This window comes from Ceratotherium simum, chromosome 16, assembly GCF_057802395.1.
Source record: "Ceratotherium simum simum isolate JZ-2026a chromosome 16, ASM5780239v1, whole genome shotgun sequence".
Lineage (NCBI taxonomy): Eukaryota > Metazoa > Chordata > Mammalia > Perissodactyla > Rhinocerotidae > Ceratotherium > Ceratotherium simum.
This window is the reverse complement of record NC_141915.1, coordinates 62,351,629-62,373,632: the sequence shown is the minus strand read 5'-3', so window position 1 is coordinate 62,373,632 and position 22,004 is coordinate 62,351,629. Positions and strand designations below refer to the sequence as shown.

The following is a 22,004-nucleotide window of genomic DNA, read 5'->3' as shown; positions in this document are numbered from 1 at the left end:
CATACAACTATCTACTGGGGCTGTGGGGAAAAAATAAACAAATAAAATTATTAAAAAAAAAAAAAGTAGAACTATGAGGGAAAAGCTAAGGAACCCAGAGGATCACTCCTGGAAATTCAACATCGAATTCACAGGGGCACCAGAGAAAGAAAGCAGAAGCAGAGAAATAATCAAAAACACACCAGAAGCAAAGTCCCCTGTGCCAAAGGATGTAAGTCTTCAGCCTAAAGTTGTCCAGCTAAAGCCCAGCATAAGAAAAGAAGGCCTAGAGCAAGTCACACCCTCATGAAGCATCAGGTCCTAGAAACTTTCAGAGGCAAACAGCTCCTCAAAAAGAAACTCAGACATCAAAATTGGTATTATTTTGTGTGTGTGTGTGTGTGTGTGTGTGTGTGTGAGAGGAAGATCAGCCCTAAGCTAATATCCGATGCTGATCCTCCTCTTTTTGCTGAGGAAGACTCGTCCTGGGCTAACATCCGTGCCCATCTTCCTCCACTTTATATAGGACGCTACCACAGCATGGCCTGACAAGCGGCGCATCAGTGTGCACCCAGGATCTGAACCCGGGCCGCCAGCAGCGGAGCGTGCACACTTAACCACTACGCCATGGGGCCGGCCCCAGACTTGGCATTATTGAATGAGGGAAGACAAGGGAAACAGGGCTTCTGTCTCCACCCCGCCAAACTACCAACCAAGTATGAAAGTGTATTTAATCTTCGTGAGACAAATGACAGTTCAGAAAGCTTACCTTCTACAAAACCTGCTGGTTACTTGAAGAAAAAAAAAAAACAGCATGCACAGCACCAGCCCACTTTCTAAAAGGCACATGTGCTCACACTAACGCTAACCCTTAGTGCCTCACGGTAACACGTTTAAAGGCTCAACAGCCCTGGGAGGGTGCGGAGTGCTGATAACCCCCTTTTTACAGGTGAGGAAACTCAGGCACAGAGCAGCTAAGTGGTGCAGCTGGGATGTAGATCCCGGCACTCTGGCCCCAGGGCTCACACACCTGACCCTCGCCCCTCTCTGCCTTTCAACTTAAGTTACTATTGCTACCTTCCTCCTTCCCAAGCTCAATGCCAGAAGCATGTGTTATTTTTGTAGATAAAAAAAGTTAATAGTACGAAATAGGTTACAAATAAAGAAAACAATGAGAAACAAAAAGTTGTTCCCCTTACTTTAAATTAAAGTCAAGGAAACCCAAGTCTCAGTGTTTCCATCTGTAAAATGGAGATGACCACTGACCACAGAGGCGTCCTCCTTAGATGCTGTGAGGATTAAATGGTTATCTACGCACGGTCCTGTGACCAAATGTGCGCAGAGGCAAACAGATTAAAATACACACAATAAGCAAAAGATGTGTTCTTTAAACAGCAGCGAGGAAGAAAGTAGCTCAAATATGTCTGCCCACAGCCTAGAGCAACACTTGGAATTCACACCACTATCATAGGTCCACTAAAACCAACCGGCCAGGCCCTACTAAGAAGTAAGACCTAGGACTTTATCCTGACACAAAACACACAGGTGCTAGCACCACACAAGGCCCTTGTAACCGTGTGTAATGAAATGATCAACACCAACACCACCAGCCTCTATTCTTACCAAGGTGAGGGTCCAAGAGGTGGGGCTGCTCCTGGTATTTGTCCATTATTACTAAAAAGAAAAATATGAGAATTAACATCACTAAAGCAAACACGCACATGAGCCCCGGAAACCCTCACATTTTCCCTTGCTGACTCCCCTGGGGCAGCTCCTCCTCTTCCCCAGCCCACAGTCCACCTGGGGTGAGCTCCCCACCACCCACCGGCCTCCTCAGAGCCACTGCGTCCTAGCTTCACGCTCTTCGCTTGCTCGGCACACCTTCCTCTTGGGTCCTCTCCTCCCACCTCCTATGAACCCTTCCTCACACCTTCCTTCCTTCCCTCTCCTGTTAACAGCCAAACGAAGTCCTCCCCTCCATTAAACACACACGCACCCCTTCCTCTCTTTTAACTCTACCTCTGCCAAACACACTCAAGCAATGTGCCCTCCTGCACCCGCTCCTAAACCCTAGGCAGCCTGTCTCCTCTCCTACCAGCTGCTGGAACTGCTCCCGTCAGACCCAATGACCACTATGCCTATGGCAGTTCTCATCTCCACACACCTCCACGCCTGACCACTTCTCAGGAGCGGTCCCTCAGAACAGTTCCGGGCCCAAGACACTGTGAGTGCTCACCCCAGCAGACAGCCAAAAAAACACTCAGAGCAAACAAGCAACTAGCCCAAGCGGCAGAGAGAGGATTCACACCCAGGGACGAGTCGCCAAAGCATACGCTCTTTTCACTCAGCAGGCCAGGCTGCCCCTCTGCTACAGACAGAGAGCTGTCATTACAAACCGAGGAAACAGAATTATGAAGAAATTGCGTTAGCTAAAAGGATCTACAAAGATGGTTTTACTGAAACCCTATCCTACCTAACTATAGGATCCTACGGAACGGTTTGGAAATTATCCGCTAAGATCTGTCTAAACTTGGAGAATTTAGACCAACCAAGTAACCTCTAGTGAGCATTATCCACTACCCTGCACTACCTGGAGCAGCACTGCCGCCCTGGCTGCACACGCGGTCTCGGCAGAGCCATGGGCACGTCTGTGGCGACACCCCCAGGTGGTGTCCCCAGAACAGCAGCTCAGTCTGGCTTCTCCGGCTCCTCCTCCCACGTCCACGCAACTGTCTCAAAGGAACTGTTGCCGTGGTCCCAGAACGGGGTGGGGGTAGCTGGAAGTTAAGGCAGCCTGGAACGTCCGTCCACACCCGGTTCTCATCCTGAACCTCCACACCGCCCACGCTGCCCCCCAATGACCGAGGTGGCCAAGGGAGCCTCCGCTGCCCGCAGCCTCCAGGTGAGGCCGCCCTTGCACCAAGTACGGCTCTCTCAGGGGTGCGCCCGGGAGGTGCCACTACTGGCCTGGACCACCACACAGAAAACGAAACACGTATGGAACCTGTCAGGGTCCAACCTCGGCCCTCTCCCTCCGACCCGCGTGGACGAACACTCTGACTCCTCCCTCTGACCCGAGTGAACGCACCGACTCGGGTCGCCCCCTCCGACCCGCGTGGATGCGCTCGGGTCCCCTCATCCGACCCGCGTGGACGAGCACTCTGACTCCTCCATTGGACCCGAGTGAACGCACCGACTCGGGTCGCCCCCTCCGACCCGCGTGGATGCGCTCGGGTCCCCTCATCCGACCCGCGTGGACAAGCGCTCGGACTCCTCCCTCCGACCCGCCTGGACGACCGTTCGGACCCCTCCCTCCGACCCGCGTGGACGCGCCGGCTCGGGTCCCCTCCTCCGACCCGCGTGGGCGCGCACCGCGGAACCGCTCCAAGGCGCCCTCTTGGGCCGCGCGGTCGCCGAATACCGCCCGCAGGCGGCCGAGCAGCTCGCGCGTCTCCGCGCTGTCGCCGAACGCCTCCAGGGCTCCACCGCGGGCCTGCGCCCCCTCCTCCGCGCCGTCCTCCCGCGCGCCCGCGGCCGGCTCCTCGCTCAGGACCATCCTCGGCTCCCGGCTCCGCGCGGCACCGGGATGCGGGATGCGGGATGCGGGATGCGGGATGCGGGATGAGAATGCGCGATGCTGCTGCAGGTAGAGCGCCGCGGCTGAAGCGGCGGCAACCGACGCTGGCCCCGCCCCGCGACCTCCGACCTCGCGCGCCGGCCCCGCTACGGAGGGCGCCGGCCGCCAAAATAGTGCCAGCTGAGGCGGCCCTGAGGCTGTGCGGAGCGGGGCGGAGCGATGTCGGGATGGGGCCCCGGAACGAGGCGTGAGGGCGGAGCCGGGGCTGCTGGGCAAGGATGCAGTGGGGCCCGGGAGGACGGAGCCTGGACGCGGCGAGGCCCAGGCGCGGGAGCGTGGGGCCCGCTGCGGGGGACGTGGCCCGAGCCCGCGGATGGAAGTGGGGGCGGGGCCCGAGCCCGCGGGTGGAGGTGGGGGCGGGGCCGAGCCCTAGCGTGGAGGTGGGGGCGGGGCCAGAGCCCGCGGGTGGAGGTGGGGGCGGGGGCCCGAGCCCTCGCGTGGAGGTGGGGGCGCGGCCGAGCCCTCGCGTGGACGTGGGGGCGGGGCCCGAGCCCGCGGGTGGAGGCGGGGGCGGGGTCTGTACTCGCGGGGCGGGGGCCGGTGTTGGGGGTGGACAGGGCAGTGGCCTCGGCTGGCAGTGGGGTCGTGGAAAGGGTTGGAGGAGACCCCAGGTCTGGCCAGGCCCCAGTGGGCCCTGCTGCCTCCTGGTCGGCTTCCGCTGCACACGCTAGCCCATCGCATCATCGCGTCGTACAAACGAGGGCTTTGCGACCATGGCACTTTGTGGTTGGAAGCTGTCAGACGTTTGGAAGGATGTGTTTTGGGTGGACTTCTTTCTAGAAAGTCCTCAACAGGCTCACCTGTCTGCAATGGGAACGGCCTCCTGACCGCGAGGTCCGCTAGACAACCACACTTTCCAGGAAAGAGAAGTTTGGGCGCTCATACCGCCAGGAAATAATTGGTAATTTTGCTAGCAGTGATAATGGCGTGGTTTGTCTCCAGACACGCGCACGTGGATGGCCGCAGACCCCGCCCAGGCGCTGCCTGACCCCGGGAGACCCCTTCCACAGTGACAGCTCCGACATCCCCAACAAAATGGCCACCCTGGCCATCCCCGACAACCTGGCCATCCGGGCCACCCAGGCCATCCCGGTTATCCTGGACATCCCTGCGACCCTGGACACTCCAGGCACACCCCAGGCACACCCCATTGCCCAAGGCGCTCTCTCTCCACGCTCTTTTATCCAGCGGAAAATACAACAGCTGAAACGTGGACAACAGGAGACGGGCTGGGCAGGGGCTGCGGCAGGAATACCCCATCCCCAATCCCCGAATCCCCAATACAACATCCGGGGCCTTCCTTCCATCTGTCCACCTCAGTAAGGGTGGCTCAGAGCCCCACTCAGCCCCAAAGGTGCCACTCCAGAGGTGGGGCCCATCTCGTGGTCCCCAACTCTGCCTGAGCCAAAACAGGAGCCTGGAGTCCACAGGGGACATGACACTAACTTCTGCCTAAGCAAATGCCAGGTGTGTGTGAATGTCTATAAAACTACCATGAACATATCCAAATTCCCCCTAGAGGGGCCAGCCCGGTGGTGTAGTGGTTAAGTTCGCAAGCTCTGCTTCGGCGGCCCGGGGTTTGCAGGTTCGGATCCCAGGTGTGGACCTACGCACAGTTTATCAAGCCATGCTGTGGCAGGCATCCTACATAAAAAAAAAAAAAAAAGTAGAGGAAGATGGGTACGGATGTTAGCCCAGGGCCAATCTTCCTCAGCAAAAGAGGAGGATTGGCAATGGATGTTAGCTCAGGGTCAATCTTCCTCACCAAAAACAAAAACAAACAAATTCCCCCCAGACCATGATGCATAGAGTCTGTGGGAGACCTTTCAGTGCTCTGGGGCCCCTGTAAATTAGCCCGACTGCATGGAGGACGGACACGCGGCTGAAACTAAGACACGCAGTGGTTCCATCCCTGAAACCTCCATTGGCTTTATTTGTCCCTGAAGCCACCTCTGGTGTTGGTGCCTTCATCATCTGCTAAGCAGAAGACATGGGCTGGCTGCTACTTGAGAAGCTTCCTCATGGTGCCCAGAGATGGGCTCCTGTACTCCCGCCCAAAGTGGTTCCAGTGGTTTAGGTAGTTAAAGAGCTGGTAGAGCAGCAGCCGCTTGTCAAACCCTGGAGCCTTGGGGATCTTCTGGTGGTAGGCAGTGAAGAAGGATCTGGGAAACCCCCCGAACATCAAAGCAATTGCCAGTTCAAACTCAGAATGGCCATAGAAGGAAGCCGGGTCATAAATAATGGGCCCTGTGTCATCCTCAGCCACATTTCCCGACCAGAGATCCCCATGAAGAAGGGCAGGGACAATCTCTAGGCCACAAAACAGATCTGGGATCTTCACCTATGAAAATAATTATTGTACACAGAGTTATCATGAGACTATGAGCCACAGTCTCCTCACCCAATACTTGGAAATAAGGCAAAGACAACCTCGTGTGGTGTTCAGGTCCAACCATGGCACTGTCTAACAAGCCGAAAGATAAGGATCCTCTGACTCCAGGGGAATGTAACTTTCTTACTATTTACTACTAATTTAGGTTCAGAAACTCTACAATACTAATGATTTCCACACAGTAGAGTAGAGAACCTTGGAGCTTATGGTCTTATTGTCCTGGAGAATATGAACCATATAACCTGAGTGGAGTCTTTTTGTACCTAACTTAGCAAACTTGCTCTACCATTCTTTTATTTCACAGCACATATATATCTGCACCTCTTTTGTATCCTACTGGTTACTTCATTAATGAGTTAAATAAAATTTCTTCGATGCACCCTCACCTGGATTGATGTGAGTTGTTTTTAACATTTTGAGAGTTATATTTTGAAACCAGTTACTCTAGAGCATCTGCTGCCCACATCTGCTCTCAAAGATGAGAGGTCATACTTTGGCAGAGAAGAACAGGGCAAAAGTGGACAAGGAGGTAACAGTAAATGCCACCATTTATGAGGCAGGCACCTACGTTTCACATGAGCAAGGTTTGAAGTTACATGCCTGGTGACCTAGCGGGTGAGAGGTGCACTCAGGGGCCAAGTATGTCCTCAGGTCCCACCCCCTTCCCAGTCTCAGGGCAACAGTCAGGCACTTATGCATCCACGACTTGACTCCAGGGCTCACTGGTCCCTACTCTGGCTCAGTTCTACCTCACACGAATGTGGTGGCCTCCTAAGAGGACAGCCCCTCTGCCAGAGGATAACTGCTGTGCCCACCTGTAGCCGTGACCAGAGTTCTCGGGCCTCTCGGTCAGCATAGTCTTTCTCAATGAGGTCCAGCTGTGCCTGGAGCCGGTGCCGGGTGAAGAAGGTTGACCAGTCATCCTGCCACTCATTCACCTAGGCAACAAGGGAAACGAGGCTGATGCTGTAGCTGGTACCACAGGACAGAGTTTTACGTGGAATCTGCCTAACCCTAGAGCAACCACTAAATGAATACAGCAAATATCGCTATCCAACAAAGGAGATAAGATGGGATCACTAAAAATACTCAGTTAATCCAAAAGAGGGCAGATAAAGAAGAAACAAGGAACAAAGAACAGACAAGACAAATAAAAAATAAACAGCAAGATGACAGATTCAAACCTAACCATATCAATAAGTACATTAAATGTGAATGGTCTAAACACTCCAGTTAAATGACACAGATTGACAGGTTGGAAAAATAAAACTAGACCTGATTATAAGCTGTGTACAAGAGATGCACTTTATATATAAAAACAGAAATAGGTTAAAAGGATAGAAAAGATATACCACACTAACACTAGCCAAAAGAAAGCTGGAGTGGCTATATTAATATCAGACAAAGCAGATTTCAAAGCAAAGAATATCAGTATAAAGTATAAAAGTCATTTCACAATGGAAAGGAGGTCAACCAATGAAGAGGATATATAATTCTCAACGTTTATGCCCCTCATGTGCAGCAAATAAGCACGTGAATAGACACTCCACGTCATTCAATCATCAGGGAAGACAGAACCTCAGTGAGATACCACTTCACAGTTGCTAGGATGGCTATAATTTTAAAAAGTGGAAAATACCACATATTGTGAGGAACCGGAACTCTCATCCATGGTGTGAATGTAAAATGGTGCAACCACTTTGGAAAATATTTTGGCAGTTTCTTAAAAAGTTAAATATGAACCTACCTAGCCATTTCCCTCCTAGGTATTTACCCCAGATAAATGGAAGCATTTGTCCACACAAACTCTCCTACATGAAGGATCATAGCAGCTTTATTTGTGAAAGCAAAACCTGGAGACAACTGAGATGTCCATCAACAGGTGAATCGATAAAGAGACTGTGGTTTATCGTACATGGAGCAGACTTCTGACACATGCAACAACATGGATGAATATCAAAGTGATTGTGCTGAGCAAAAGACGCCAGACAAAAAAAAGAGGTGATACCACATGATTCCATTTGTCTTAAATTCCACAGAATGCAAACTTACCTGTAGTGACAGAAAGCAGATCAGTGGTTGCCAGGGGCAGGGAAGGGCAGGAGGGAGAGATTACAAAAGGGCACAAGGACACTTTTGGGGTGATGGATGTACTTATTGTCCGGACTGTGGTGAGTGGTTCTCTGGCGTGTACATATGCCAGAACTTACCAAACTGTAGAGTTCAAATAGGTGCAGTTTATGTCAATTATACCTATTTTTTTTTTAATTTTTTTTAATTTATTTATTTTTCCCCCAAAGCCCCAGTAGATAGTTGTGTCATAGCTGCACATCCTTCTAGTTGCTGTATGTGGGACGCGGCCTCAGCATGGCCGGAGAAGCAGTGCGTCGGTGCGTGCCCAGGATCCGAACCCAGGCCGCCAGTAGCAGAGCGCACGCACTTAACCGCTAAGCCACGGGGCCGGCCCTAATTATACCTTAATAGAGTTGTTTTTTTAAAAAAAGATGCAAAGCTTATGTTATACAAAGGGTCACTTTGTGAAACTCCTTAGGGGAGGAACTTTCCAGAGATCAGACCTGATCTCTCTGGTCAGCGTCCTCAGCATGGAGACATTCCCTGTCCAAAGCTATGGTCGCTTTGCCCCTGTGTTCACCCCCTTGGTGCTGGCTGCACCTCGAGAGAAGTTGGGGAGGCCCCCTCCCCAAACAGCCTGAGGTGCAGGGGGTGGCATCCGCTCATTCCCCATCTGCCTGTCCAGGCCCCTGGTGTCCGAGGCTCTGTCTTACTCCTGGATGACCAGGTCATAAAAGACATAGATTGAGTATTGGGAACTGGAGACCAGCACTGGCTAGCCCAATCCCTCCACCTGGAGAGAGGGACCATGATCCCCTCACCCACGGAAAGACTTGACCTTCCCCTGAGCTACCAGAGGCAGGGCCACCTGGGTGCACAGCTGGTGGAAGGACCAGCCTTCACCTTGACACAGGGTAGTATGGCGCTTAGGGCCCACGCTCTGAAGCCAGACTGGGTCAAATCCTGGCTCCTCCACCTACTAGCTGAATGACCTCAGGAACATCACTTGGCTTCTCTGTGCATCAGTTTCCTCATCTATAAAATGTGTCAATGATATTATAGGGCTGCTATGGCAACTGGGTGAGTTGAGTCAGAAAAAGCACTTAGAAGGGAGTCTACAGCCACCAGGCAGTCATCCAGTGGAGCTAGTGGTCCCAACACGGCTTAGCACACTAGGTGTCCGAGAAGCCCACCATCAGCACTCAGGGTTGCCCCACCGTGGCCACAGCCCCCCCAAGAACCCACTCGGCATGGATGTTAGCTTAGGGCCAGCCTTCCTCAGTGAAAAAAAAGAGGAGTATTGGCATGGATGTTAGCTCAGGGCTGATCTTCCTCACAAAAAAAAAAAAAAAAAGAAATGATTCCATTTACATGAAATGTCCAGAACAGGCAAATCTGGAGACAGAGAGATTGGTGGTTACAGTGGCTGAGGGCAGGTGGAGTGGGGAGTGACTGCTAATGGGTTCATGGTCATTTTGGGGTGATGAAATGTTCTGGAATTAGATAATGGTGATGGCTGCACACAACTAATATTTTAGTAAATATACAAACACCACTGAATTTTACACTTTAAAATAGTGGAGTTTATGTCATGTGAATTACATGTCAATAGTGCTAAAAATTTTCCAAAGGCCCTAGGGTGAGTGACCAGGACTAACTTGCTGACCTTGTATGCTGCCCCACACCACCTGCTCAGTCTCCCACACTCATCACGCGCCCTCCTGCGATATGGCCTTTGCAGTTGCTATTCCTTCTGCTTGGAATGTTCTCCCGCGTGCCCCGCGGCTCCCACCTGCTCCAGGCTCAGCTCAGTGAACCTCGGCATCTGCTCTCCCCATCCCAGCTCATGCTCTGCTTTCAGAAATCAGGTGGTCAATCCTCCTGGTGCCCAGGGGACTGGCTCTCTGTCACATACAGGGGTGGGGTGACCACGTAGCAGGGGCATCCTCACCCAGGCACTCACCTGCGGGATGAAGCCGCAGCACGTCACCGTGTGGAAGCCGAACTTGGTCACATACTGGGGCTCGGCACCCTCAGCCCTCCAGCCTGTCAACAGAGAGAGCTGCTTGTCTTTCTCTCAGGTGCCAGACCTCAGCAGAGCGTCAGGACAGGCCCGGCTGCACTGCTGGAACGTGGGTGGTCTGAGGACGTGCTACACGTGGTAGCCGTCGGTCAGCACACAGATCAGCCAGGATACTCCCACCACAAGCACACTGGACAGCAGGGCTGAGTGTAGAAGGGGTCATGAGCCAACTCCACTAGCTTATCAGCTCCATCAAAATTCTTATTCAACAATCTCATTGTCATACTGCAGTGTAAAGGGAGATGGTCACACGGGCACCAACACAGGTTAGATGCAGCCGTGTCAGGGGCGCAGGAAAGCAACCTGAACGTACCCACTGTGCTCGCCTCCTCCTTCCACTTCTGCCTGAGTTTCTGGTTGTAAAGGTGCAAATCCGCCATCTGGTCTCCAAGTCTTGACGCCTGACTAAGGGAGGAAGAAATGCAACCAATCAAAATGAGAAATAACAACAACCAGCTATCAAGTTCCATTTTGAGAAATGTCCTAAATACCTTAAAAACTACTCTCCATTCTTTAAAAAGTGAAAAACGGACTGCAGGCAATGACCTTTTCCAAAAACAAAATGGTGTAAAATCAGCAGGAGGGGGCAGGTGGGCTTCAACAGAAGCCTTAAGGGGAGTGAGATTAAGGGACAATGCTCGAAAGTGGAAAAGCAGCCTCTAACTTTGGTAAAAACAAATGTAAGTCACATATAAGAAAAGACTGGGATGATAATCATACAGCAAAATATTAGCGGTGGCTGGTCCCTGCCGATGGAATTATGCGTGGCTTTATGTCTTCTTACATGAGTTTGTATTTTCCACTTGTTTCTTTTACAATGAATATATATAACTTTAATAATTAGAAAAAATGTTAAGGACTTCAGATAATTACTAGATCAGACCTTACTCTACCCAAACTGAGCTGGCACAGGTGCACTCTCCAGCACAAGGCAAGGGATGGTTCAAACACACTTATTCTACACAGCTTCACTGGAGCCAAACTAACCGAAAACCAGTCCTACACCAGAAAGCAAGAACTCCTTGTTGCCAGGTGTGATTCCTGGCCCTGGCCCTGCTGACTGGGCCGAGCAATGCAAGCAGCTCTGCAAGAGGCTGCTCCCTCTGCCTCTGTCTCTCTCCGTCTCTCTCCCTCTTTCTCTGTCTCCCTCTCTGTCTCTGTTTGTCTCTCTGACTCTGTCTCTCTCTCCCTCTTTCTGTCTGACTCTGTCTGTCTGTCTCTCTGTCTCTCCCTCTTTCTCTCTCTGACTCTCCCTCTCTATGTGTCTGTTTCTCCGTCTCTCTCTCTCTCTCTCTCTCTCCCCCTCCCTCTCTCTCTCACACGCGCGTGCGCACACACACACGCACCTCCCTCTCTCTCACACGCGTGCACGCGCACACACACACACACACGCTCACCTGCTCAAACTCCTCATCTTCAGATGCTCCATCACAAAGGCAGCCCCACCTCCAGGCAGATCAATCACCTTGATGGGCCGAGGTGCCCGCACCAGGCCAGTGCTGCGGAGGGCCTCCAGGCTGGCCATCTCCCCCTCAAACATCTGCTGGGCCTGCATCCACAACACTGTATGAGCTCCGACTCCAGCAGGGGCCTCTGCAGCCAGGCTGTGGCTCACAGCCCTGAACAGAAGCCACCGCGTGCAATTACAAGCACCAGGACCTTCAGTTACGGAAAACTCGCTGGGAACCAGGCACTGGCCCCTCAGGGAGTGGGTGCAACATAGCCCCTGTGGGAGATCAAGATTTGGCCACCCTGAAATATATCTCTTTACCTTGATTGTTTTCTCTGAGGAACATCTGACCTCCCCCACTAACTGCCTAAAGAATGGCTCCTTCCTGGAACAGATCTTCTATCATGATGGCTATAAAGATAATGTAGGATAGAGGTTACAATAACAAAGGCACCAAGCCTCTTTTATCAAAAAACTCTGTCTCTCCCTGACCACATTATCTATAGATGACCCCAAAAAGAATTGTCCTCCTGCCCTCTGAAGTCCCAGGCCACTACCCACCCCCAACATGCTCCTCGCCTTTAGCTGCAATACTTAACCAAGCAGCTTAGACAGAGGGACGAGTTGCTCATTTCTGAGTTTCTCCCATGTATACATGTTATTAAACTTGGTATTATTTTCTCCGGCTACCCTGGCTTGTTAATTATTTGGCCAGCCATAAGAACCTTAAGGAAAAGGGCAGAGAGAGATTCTCCCTCTTCCCCCGACACCCCCTTCAGATGGGAAGGGGATGCAAGGATGAGCTGCACCTCGGGCTTGGGGTGGGCAGGATGCAGACACCCCTGCCATGAGCGCTTGCTCTGAGAGATGAGGGAAGCACAGGCTGCAGAGTTTCCAGGGGTGCTAAGGGTACTGCGGGGTGCCAGTGGGGTGCCTCAGAGTGCGGGTTAGTGGAGGGGCTGAGGCTGTGCCTGGCTTCCCTTCCAGCTTACTCGACCCCTCTCTGCATCAAGCAATCACAGCAAAGGAGGGGTGGCATGCCAAAACAACTGGGGCACACATTTGGGGCACATATTTGGGGCAGGGGAAGGCGGGGGCTGGGAGGTCGGCTGGGCCTGGCCTCGGGTCCAGGGCCCGTCCTCAGAGACAGCACCCAGCAGGGCCCGGGGCTAGGAAGGAGCTGTGCACCTAGCAAGAAAGAAGATGGGCCACTCCCTCAAGCAGTAGAACAGCCTCCACTGGAACCCAGGGGCCTTCCTATTTCCAAAACATTTCTCACAAATATCCCAATTTTAAATTAGGTGAACTCTCACCTTAGGTACACTATACCTCGGTTAAAGCTGCGCTTTAGGTTTGTGAAGACCTCTGGCTACAGAATTGCAGGTTTTAAAAAACTGACTGTCGTGAATGAGACCAAAGCATCTATTTCCACACATGAAGAGAATTCCATCCTCTAATTCAAAGCACCCGACAGGAAAACGAGGCAAGGCATCCTCCTAACTGCCCAGCACACCTGGAATCGTGGAGCAGGGGTGGCTAGCCCCCAGAGGGTCTCACCTGTCACCTGCTCTCGTGCATTGATTGAGCACCTACTGTGTGCCGGCACTGAAGGTTTCAAGGGCTCCGCCTGGAGGAGCTTTCAGGGACCAGCGTGAACCCTGAACCCAAAACTGCTTCCTGGAGGGTGGGGCCTATCATTTTGAGAGATTTTAGCTCTGAAATCAGATTTCTCAACAGTTCCCTGTGCCAACAGAGCAGGGATGCCAGAACAATCCAAACCCTCATCCATCCCAGAGGTGGGCAGTGCTGCAGGGGGACTGGGAAGGTCACCCCCACCACTGCCTCACCTCAAAGGGGCCGCAGCCCACGGAGCACGGCGCTGTCCTAGGCACCTGGGTGCACACACCATGGCTAACTTTCCTCATTTATAAGGTGTTCCAGTTTCCATATTTAGTTAACAGCAATATTTCAAGCAAGCAATGGAAACCAGGTCCAAACACAAGTACAGCCCGTGAGTAGAGGCAGCGTTCGCCTGGCCATTGGGGTCCCTCGTGGGGTCCTGGCCCCCCTCCTGCCTCTTCCCACCTGCTGAGGAGGACCCACAGGTGCGAGGAACCCTAGGCCAGAACTGGGTCCCGGGGAGGGGGAGAAGCAGCCCGGACTCCAAGCCTCGCCGCCCCCAAGCTTGAGGGTGGAGAAATGAAAGCAAAACCCCAAAACTTCTGTGCATCCAGGCGAAAGGAGGGAAATGCCTCCTGCAGCAGACGAAACCCGGGGGTCTCGCAGAAAATGCTTGAGCCCTGCTCGCCCTGCAGGTGCCGGCTCCGCAAGGCCATGGGCAGGCAGACCCCGGGCTCTGAGTCCAGGCCCGGCCCAGGAAGGGGCCACATCGCCCCGCGCCCCTCCCCTATCTACTCCCCTCCCCTATTCCCACCCTCTCCACCCGAACCCCTTCCCCCTCTCGGCTCTGCGCGGCCGGGTCAGGCCGCGGGTGGGGGGCCGCACCTGCGTCCTGCGGTTGACCTTGACGAACACGGGGCCCCCGTCCGTGTCGTAGGCGCGCCCCTCGCTGATGCAGCCGGCGCCCGGGCTCCCAAAGGCGCGCAGGGTCGCGGTGCGCAGCTCGGTGCGCAGCAGCTGCTCCATGGGGGCGGGGACCAGGGGAAGGGAGACACGGGAACGAGGGAGGGACCCGGGGAAGGCGCAGACGGCCAGGCCGGGGCGCGAACTCCTGCTGCCAAGGCCACTGTCCGCGGGGGAGGCGCCTGCGGGCTCCGAGCACCCGGATCCCGCCTCCCGGGCAGGGTCCACCCTCTGGCCTGTCCTCTCCCGGGGGTGGGGCAGGCAAGCTCCCCGTCAGGGACGGACCCAGCCCTGAGAGAGAGAGGGAGGAGGTCTCCGATAGGAGGACTGAGGTGGGGCGGTGCCCTCCTCATGTGCCCACAGTCGTGTGCCCGACAGTCTGGGGGTGGGGGGGTCCGCCCGCTGGAGGATACGCCCAGAGCACTGTAGGGCCTGACCTCCCTGCACAGAGGTTCTGTGAATCCTGGCAGGGCCTTGGCCGAGACCCCTCCCACCTGGCGGGACACAGGACCGCTGTTCAGGGGAGACTGGGTTGTCCCTGGGCTGCAGGTCACAGGCCTGCCTGGGTCTCACACTGCCCAGTGTCGGGAGAGAGAGAATCTCCCTCTGCCCTTTTCCTTAAGGTTCTTATGGCTGGCCAAATAATTAACAAGTTAGCAGGAGAAAATAGTACCAAGTTTATGGGAAAGTGACAAAAATGTGGAGATTAAACAACATGCTACTGAACAACCAATGGATCATTGATGAAATTAAAGGAGAAATCAAAAACTATCTGGAAATAAACGAAAATGATAACATGCCATATCAAACCATATGGGATGCAGCAAAAGCGGTCCTGAGAGGGAAACTCATAGCGATACAAGCCCTCCTTAACAAACAAGAAAAAGCCCTAATAGGCAACCTTAAATTACACCTAACAGAACTAGAAAAAGAAGAACAAACAAAGCCCAAAGCCAGCAGAAGGAGAGAAATAATAAAAATCAGAGCAGAAATAAATGATATTGAGACCAAAAAAACAGTAGAAAGGATTAATGAAACAAAGAGTTGGTTCTTCGAGAAGATAAACAAAATAGACAAACCCTTAGCCAGGCTTACTAAGAAAAAGAGAAAAGGCTCAAGTAAATAAAATTAGAAATGAAAGAGGAGAAATTACAACGGATACCATGGAAATACAGAGGATTATAAGAGAATACTATGAGAAATTATATGCCAACAAATTGGACAATCTAGAAGAAATGGATAAATTCTTAGACTTATACAACCTCCCAAAATTGAACCAAGAAGAAAAGGAGAATCTGAATAGACCAATAACAAGTAAAGAGACTGGAATAAGAATCAAAAACCTCCGAAAAATAAAAGTCCAGGACCAGATGGCTTCTCCAGTGAATTTTACCAAACATTCAAAGAAGATTTAATACCCATCCTCCTCAAACTATTCCAAAAAATAGAGGAAGATGGAACACTTCCTAAATCATTCTATGAGGCCAACATCACCCTGATACCAAAACCAGACAAAGACAATACAAAGAAAGAAAATTACAGGCCAATATCGCTGATGAACATTGATGCAAAAATCCTCAACAAAATATTGGCAAACCGAACACAACAATACACTAAAAAGATCATACACCATGATCAAGTGGGATTTATACCAGGGACGCAGGGATGGTTCAACATCCGCAAATCAATCAACGTGATACATCACATCAACAAAACAAAGAATAAAAACCACATGATCATCTCAATTGACGCAGAGAAGGCATTTGACAAGATACAACATCCATTTATGATAAAAACTCTCAATAAAATGGGAATAGAAGGAAAGTACCTCAACATAATAAAGGCCATATATGACAAACCCACAGCTAACATCATACTCAACGGGGAAAGACTGAAAGCCATTCCTCTGAGAACAGGAACGAGGCAGGGCTGCCCACTCTCACCGCTCCTGTTCAACATAGTACTGGAGGTTTTGGCCAGAGCAATTAGGCAAGAAAAAGGAATAAAAGGAATCCAAATAGGTAATGAAGAAGTGAAACTCTCACTATTTGCAGATGACATGATTGTATATATAGAAAACCCTAAAGAATCTGTTGGAAAACTATTAGAAACAATCAACAACTACAGCAAAGTTGCAGGGTACAAAATCAATCTACAAAAATCAGTTGCATTTCTATATGCTAATAATGAACTAACAGAAAGAGAGCTCAAAAAGATAATACCATTTACAATTGCATCAAAAAGAATCAAATACCTAGGAATAAATCTTACCAAGGAGGTGAAGGACCTATACAATGAGAACTACAAGACATTATTGAGGGAAATCCATGATGACATAAAGAAATGGAAAGATATCCCATGCACGTGGATTGGAAGAATAAACATAGTTAAAATGTCTATATTACCTAAAGCAATCTACAGATTCAATGCAATCCCAATCAGAATCCCAATGACATTCTTCATGGAAATAGAAAAAAGAATACTAAAATTTATATGGGGCAACAAAAGACCCCGAATAGCTAAAGAAATCCTAAAGAAAAAGAACAAAGCAGGAGGCATCACAATCCCTGACTTCAAAACATACTACAAAGCAATAGTAATCAAAACAGCATGGTACTGGTACAAAAACAGACATACAGATCAATGGAACAGAATTGAAAGCCCAGAAATAAAACCACACATATACGGACTGCTAATTTTCGACAAAGGTGCTAAGAACATGCAATGGAGAAAGGAAAGTCTCTTCAATAAATGGTGTTGGGAAAACTGGACAGCCACATGCAAAAGAATGAAAGTGGACCATGTGCTATGGCCATTCACAAAAATTAACTCAAAATGGATCAAAGACCTGAAGGTGAGACCTGAAACTATAAAACTCATAGAAGAAAATATAGGCAACACACTATTTGACATTGGTTTTAAAGGAATCTTTTCGGATGACATGCCTACCCAGACTAGGGAAACTAAAGAAAAAATAAACAAGTGGGACTTTATCAGATTAAAGAGCTTTTATAAGACAAATGAAACCAGAATCAAGATGAACAAACAACCAACCAGCTGGGAGAGAATATTTGCAAAACATACATCTGACAAGGGGTTGATCTCCACAATATATAAAGAACTCACACAATTGAACAACAAAAAAACAAACAACCCAATCAAAAAATGGGCAGAGGAAATGAACAGACACTTCTCCAAGGAAGATATACAGATGGCCAATAGGCACATGAAAAGATGCTCAACATCACTAATCATCAGGGAAATGCAAATCAAAACAACACTAAGATACCACCTCACGCCTGTTAGAATGGCTATAATCACCAACACAAAAACAACAAATGTTGGAGAGGATGTGGAGAAACAGGAACCCTCATACACAGCTGGTGGGAATGCAAATTGGTGCAGCCTCTATGGAAAACGGTATGGAGATTCCTCAAAGAATTAAAAATAGAGATGCCCTATGATCCAGCCATCCCACTACTGGGAATCTATCCAACGCACCTGAAATCAACAATCCAAAGAGGCTTATGCACCCCTATGTTCATTGCAGCATTATTCACCATAGCCAAGAAGTGGAAGCAACCTAAGTGTCCCTCGACTGACGATTGGATTAAGAAAATGTGGTATATATATACAATGGAATACTACTCAGCCATAAAAAAAGACAAAATCGTCCCATTTGCAACAACATGGATGGGCCTGAAGCATATTATGTTAAGTGAAATAAGCCAGAAAGAGAAAGACAAACACTGTATGATCTCACTCATATGTGGAATATAAACTAACACATGGACAGAGAAAACTGGACTGTGGTTACCAGGGCAGTGGGGGTGGGGGTGGGGGTGGGGGCTGGGAACAAGGGGTGAAGGGAGTCATATATGTGGTGATGGACAAACAAAAATGTACAACCCAAAATTTCACAATGTTAGAAACCATTAAAACATCAATAAAAAATAAAAAAAAAAAAAAACAAAAAAAAACAAAAAAAAATAGTACCAAGTTTAATAACATGTATACATGGGAGAAAGCAGGGAAGTGAAGTTTCTCAACACAATAGCAGAAACTCTTGTCTTAAATACCATGTTCAGCCAATGACAAAGGAGGATGTTGGGGGTGGGGGGAGTCAGTTACAGGAGATTACCACTAAGGCACTGTAAACAAGAGTAAGGTTATTATGCAGATTTAAGGCCTCACCTTCCACATTGATAAGTTTCTAGAAATGAGGTCATCACCCCTCTTCCCAATACAGAGAGGAAGATACCTTTACAAATGGAGATTTCCCTTATAAATGTAAATGTTTGTCTGGCAACTCCTTGCAGACCATCCAGAGAATGTGGCCAGAGAGACATAAGATGGGCTTGTTGATGCCTTTTCTATTGTAACATCTATTTTACATTATATTACAGCCATCAGATAGAAGATCTGTTCCAGGAAGGAGTTACAATGTCAAATTCTTTAGGCAGTTAGTGGGAGAGGTCAAATGTCCTCAGAGAAAACAACCAAGGTAAAGAGATATATTTCAGGGTGGCCAAATCTTGATCTCCCACACCAGACAAGGCGGGGGGGGGGGTCTCATCACGACCTACCAGGCCCCAGGCACTGCCCAGTGACACCCATTGCTGGCACTGGGTTTGTTCCTCAGGGCACCTGGTGCCCATCTGAGATAGAGGCTGCTCTGGGGTTTCTGATCCCAGGCGGCGGACCCCGCCCCAAGTGGGACTCCTGATTACAGAGACTGGCTGCCCTGGGAAGGGAGCTTCAAGACACACACACACACACACACACACACACACACACACACACACATGCCCATGTGCACACACCTACGAACAGGCACATACAAGGTCACTGCGGAAGAGCAGGTGGGACGGGAGCGATGGTGCGGCCATCTGCCAGGGGCACCTGCCCCTCCATGTCTTCCTCCTCCTAGCTTTCTTCTCTCAATCTAGTAAAGCCTGCCCTCCCACTGCATCTTGAGAAAGGATTCATGAGCCTGGCCGTCCTGCTTCTCCCAGCACCCTGGGGGTGACGTTGGTCTTGACTGAGCCTTCTTCCAGGCCGTGGGCGTGGTTTGCCCAAGCAGGATCTGAACGTGACAGGTGGCAGCCAGGCACACCATCTTACTGGTCCTGAACCCAGGCATGGAGGTCACTCCCCAGGCCTCCCAGCTTCCGTCTGAGCAGCCCTGGGTCTGAGTGCAGAATCCTCAGCATGAAGACATATGCCAAGGAAAGCATTTTGACTTTGCAAAGCGGCACCACCCTCCTCCCAAACCTGCATTTGAGCTGTGGCTTGTGGTCGAAGCTCAAGTGAGAGATGTGACTCAGGCATTTCCAAGCAGCCCGGTGAGCTGAGTCCCCTTCTCCACTGCAGCCAGCCTCCTCATTCTCGTGCTCCAGGAACCAGAATTATGGCTGCAAAGGCGCAGAAGGTGCCTCTCAGCCCCAACTGGAACCCAAACTCAGGGAGCTGTGACGGGAGTTCTCAGGACACGGCATCGTTAAAGGGAAATGTGTCTGGGGGGCGTGGATCTGGGTTGTGGGACAGGCCAATGCACCAATGGGGCCACTGTGCAGAGGAGGGACCTCCTGCTTACTCAGACCCCTTACTGTGAACACAAAGTCCAGTGGCACTGAGAATGAAAAAGCTCACAGCCAAGAAACGTCCCATTGCTCCGTGTTGGGGGAGCCTCAGGGGGGACTTGTAAGGCTGCTCAGAAAAGGGGCCCCAGGAAGGCAGCTGAGGGCACAAGCCCCAGGGCCATCACCACAGCCCAGTCTGAAATCAGGCAGCAGGGTGGGGGGTGGGGTCCTGAGGCCCTGGCTGCAACCTGGAGCCAGCAGGAGCCAGTGGACACTGTCCAGGTGTCATCGCTAGCCCGTCATTCCAGCCTCCACCCGGAATTGCACTGGGACCACGTCCCCCGGGGCAGATGGCTGCTCTCAGAATGGGACAGGAATTCTGCCACCTCTTCAGAATTCAGAGATGGCTGTGATCCAGCTGCTTTTCTACACCCACTACAGGCCCCCACCACTCTGATCACTGTTTCTGAATGTATTCCAGTGTGTCCACATACTTCACCATGAGGAAACCCAGGCAGTCAGGCAAGTTCTCATGCAAGAAGCTTTTGGAAGCAAATTTCAGTGGGAGAACAAGGGGATGATAGATGAAGCGTGTCCCCCAACCTGGGAGACATGCACCAGATGTGCTGAGCAGCACTCATGGGCTGGCACTCCCACCAGGAAGCTCATATTCAACAACCCCGTGGGTGGCGTCGGGATCGAAGCTCCAGGAACATACCTAAGAGCCCCCTGGTGCTGGTCTTCCCAATGCCAAGTGCAGCATGGTTTCCATTACACCAGAGTGGAGTGCTGTGAGGCTTCTAGGACGGTTTTTGTAGTTCCTAAGCCATCCGCTAGGATCTGCCATGGAGAGACACACAACTCATGTGATGCAGTGACAGCGTTTGTTAGTTTCATGTCTGTTTGGAGCACAGGTAACTTCGTCCAGAGGTTGGGTACACTGTTCTCTGCAGCAAATTGAACTTCTTTCCACACTTGCATTTTCCTCTTATTCTGGCTGTAATTACTCAGATTCCCTTTGAATCCCAAAGTTTGCCAAACACCATCCCATAACAGAGTCCCACCCACCTCAACGGTTTACAAGTGTCCCTCCGACACCCCCCTTCAGACATCAGCCTCAAGACAGCAGAGTGAACGGGAGGCCTCCACAGTGCGCAGACCAGCTGTGAGGGGCTCGGTGCAGTAAGACACGACCCTCTCAGAGCCTCAGCTTCTGTGTTTAGGGGCACCCACCCTAAGTCAGACCCTGTTCCGCAAGAGTTCCCTCTCAGTTGTCTCAGCCCATGTTTTGAGCCACAAACCTAGAATGAGCCTAAAAAGAGATCTCAAAATCCAAGCCCTGGGCTGGCCCGGTGGCTTAGCGGTTAAGTGCACACGCTCCGCTGCTGGCAGCCTGGGTTCGGATCCCAGGCGCACACTGACACACGGCTTCTCTGGCCATGCTGAGGCCGCGTCCCACATGCAGAAACTAGAAGGATATGCAACTGTGACATACAGCTATCTACTGGGGCTTTGGGGAAAAAAAAGGAGGAGGATTGGCAATAGATGTTAGCACAGAGCCGGTCTTCCTCAGCAAAAAAAGAGGAGGATTAGCATGGATGTTAGCTCAGGGCTGATCTTCCTCACCAAAAAAAAAAAAAAAAAAAAAAAAAAAGAATCAATCCTCTTGAACCCGCCTCCATGAGACCACTGGTGTCGTCTCTAACATCGCTGTGCTCCAAGCCAGACCTAGGATGTGGCCACCAATTGGCTTCTTCCCTGAAATGTAATTTGACAGTTACTTTCAACCTCCCTTTACTGTTTCTCCAATCTCACAGGTGACTAAGAACAGCAGTTAAAGTGCACCCAAGTCAAATGTTAGGAAGTCCTCAGGCTACGCCTGCCCTTATTTTGAAGCTCTGTGCTTACAAACAAAGTCAAGAAAATAACTGCTCTTTTAAGAAGCAACAATTGGGGGCTGGCCCTGCGGCATAGTGGTTAAGTCCAACACACTCGGATTTGGTGGCCCAGGTTCAGGAGTTCAGATCCCACGCACAGACCTACACCACTCATCAGCCATGTTGTGTTGGTGACCCACATATAAAGTGGAGGAAGACTGGCACAGATGTTAGCTCAGGGAGAATCTTCCTCGGCCAAAAAAAAAAGAAAAAAACAACAGTTGTACCTATTTATTGTCACAATATATTACGAAGGTTTGTTGGCAAACAGCTAAGATAAACATTGAA

General features: G+C 50.7%; 2 protein-coding genes across 10 annotated transcripts in view; both read right to left on the bottom strand.

Annotated features, from left to right (window-relative positions):
- TBCD (tubulin folding cofactor D) overlaps nt 1-3,635 on the bottom strand; it is a 202,786-nt gene extending 199,151 nt beyond the window's left edge. For 3 of the 6 annotated variants that reach the window (XM_087441861.1, XM_087441864.1, XM_087441865.1), the window contains exons 1-2: nt 3,352-3,631; nt 1,603-1,653 (exon numbers count right to left, since the gene is read on the bottom strand). In XM_087441861.1, coding sequence (XP_087297987.1) covers nt 1,603-1,653; nt 3,352-3,535 — 235 coding nt within the window. In that variant the 5' untranslated portion in view covers nt 3,536-3,631. Of the gene's footprint in view, nt 1-1,602; nt 1,654-3,351 lie in introns of all 6 variants that reach the window. The other 3 variants (XM_087441863.1, XM_087441860.1, XM_087441862.1) reach the window with 3 other exon arrangements.
- A 1,885-nt stretch (nt 3,636-5,520) lies between these two features.
- On the bottom strand, nt 5,521-19,492 carry FN3K (fructosamine 3 kinase). Of its 4 annotated transcripts, none has more exons than XM_087441868.1 (6): nt 19,472-19,492; nt 11,562-11,713; nt 10,478-10,569; nt 10,045-10,127; nt 6,824-6,946; nt 5,521-5,957 (listed from the first exon to the last, which is right to left on the bottom strand). In XM_087441868.1, exons 1-6 carry the CDS (start codon nt 19,475-19,477, stop codon nt 5,619-5,621), a joined length of 795 nt encoding a protein of 264 aa, XP_087297994.1. In that variant the 5' UTR covers nt 19,478-19,492; the 3' UTR covers nt 5,521-5,618. The 4 variants fall into 4 exon arrangements, with proteins under 4 accessions (XP_087297994.1, XP_004432953.1, XP_087297996.1 ...); XM_004432896.3 differs by lacking the exon at nt 19,472-19,492 and adding an exon at nt 14,120-14,347; XM_087441870.1 differs by lacking the exon at nt 19,472-19,492 and adding an exon at nt 11,936-13,933.
- Between the last annotated feature and the right edge of the window lie 2,512 nt (nt 19,493-22,004).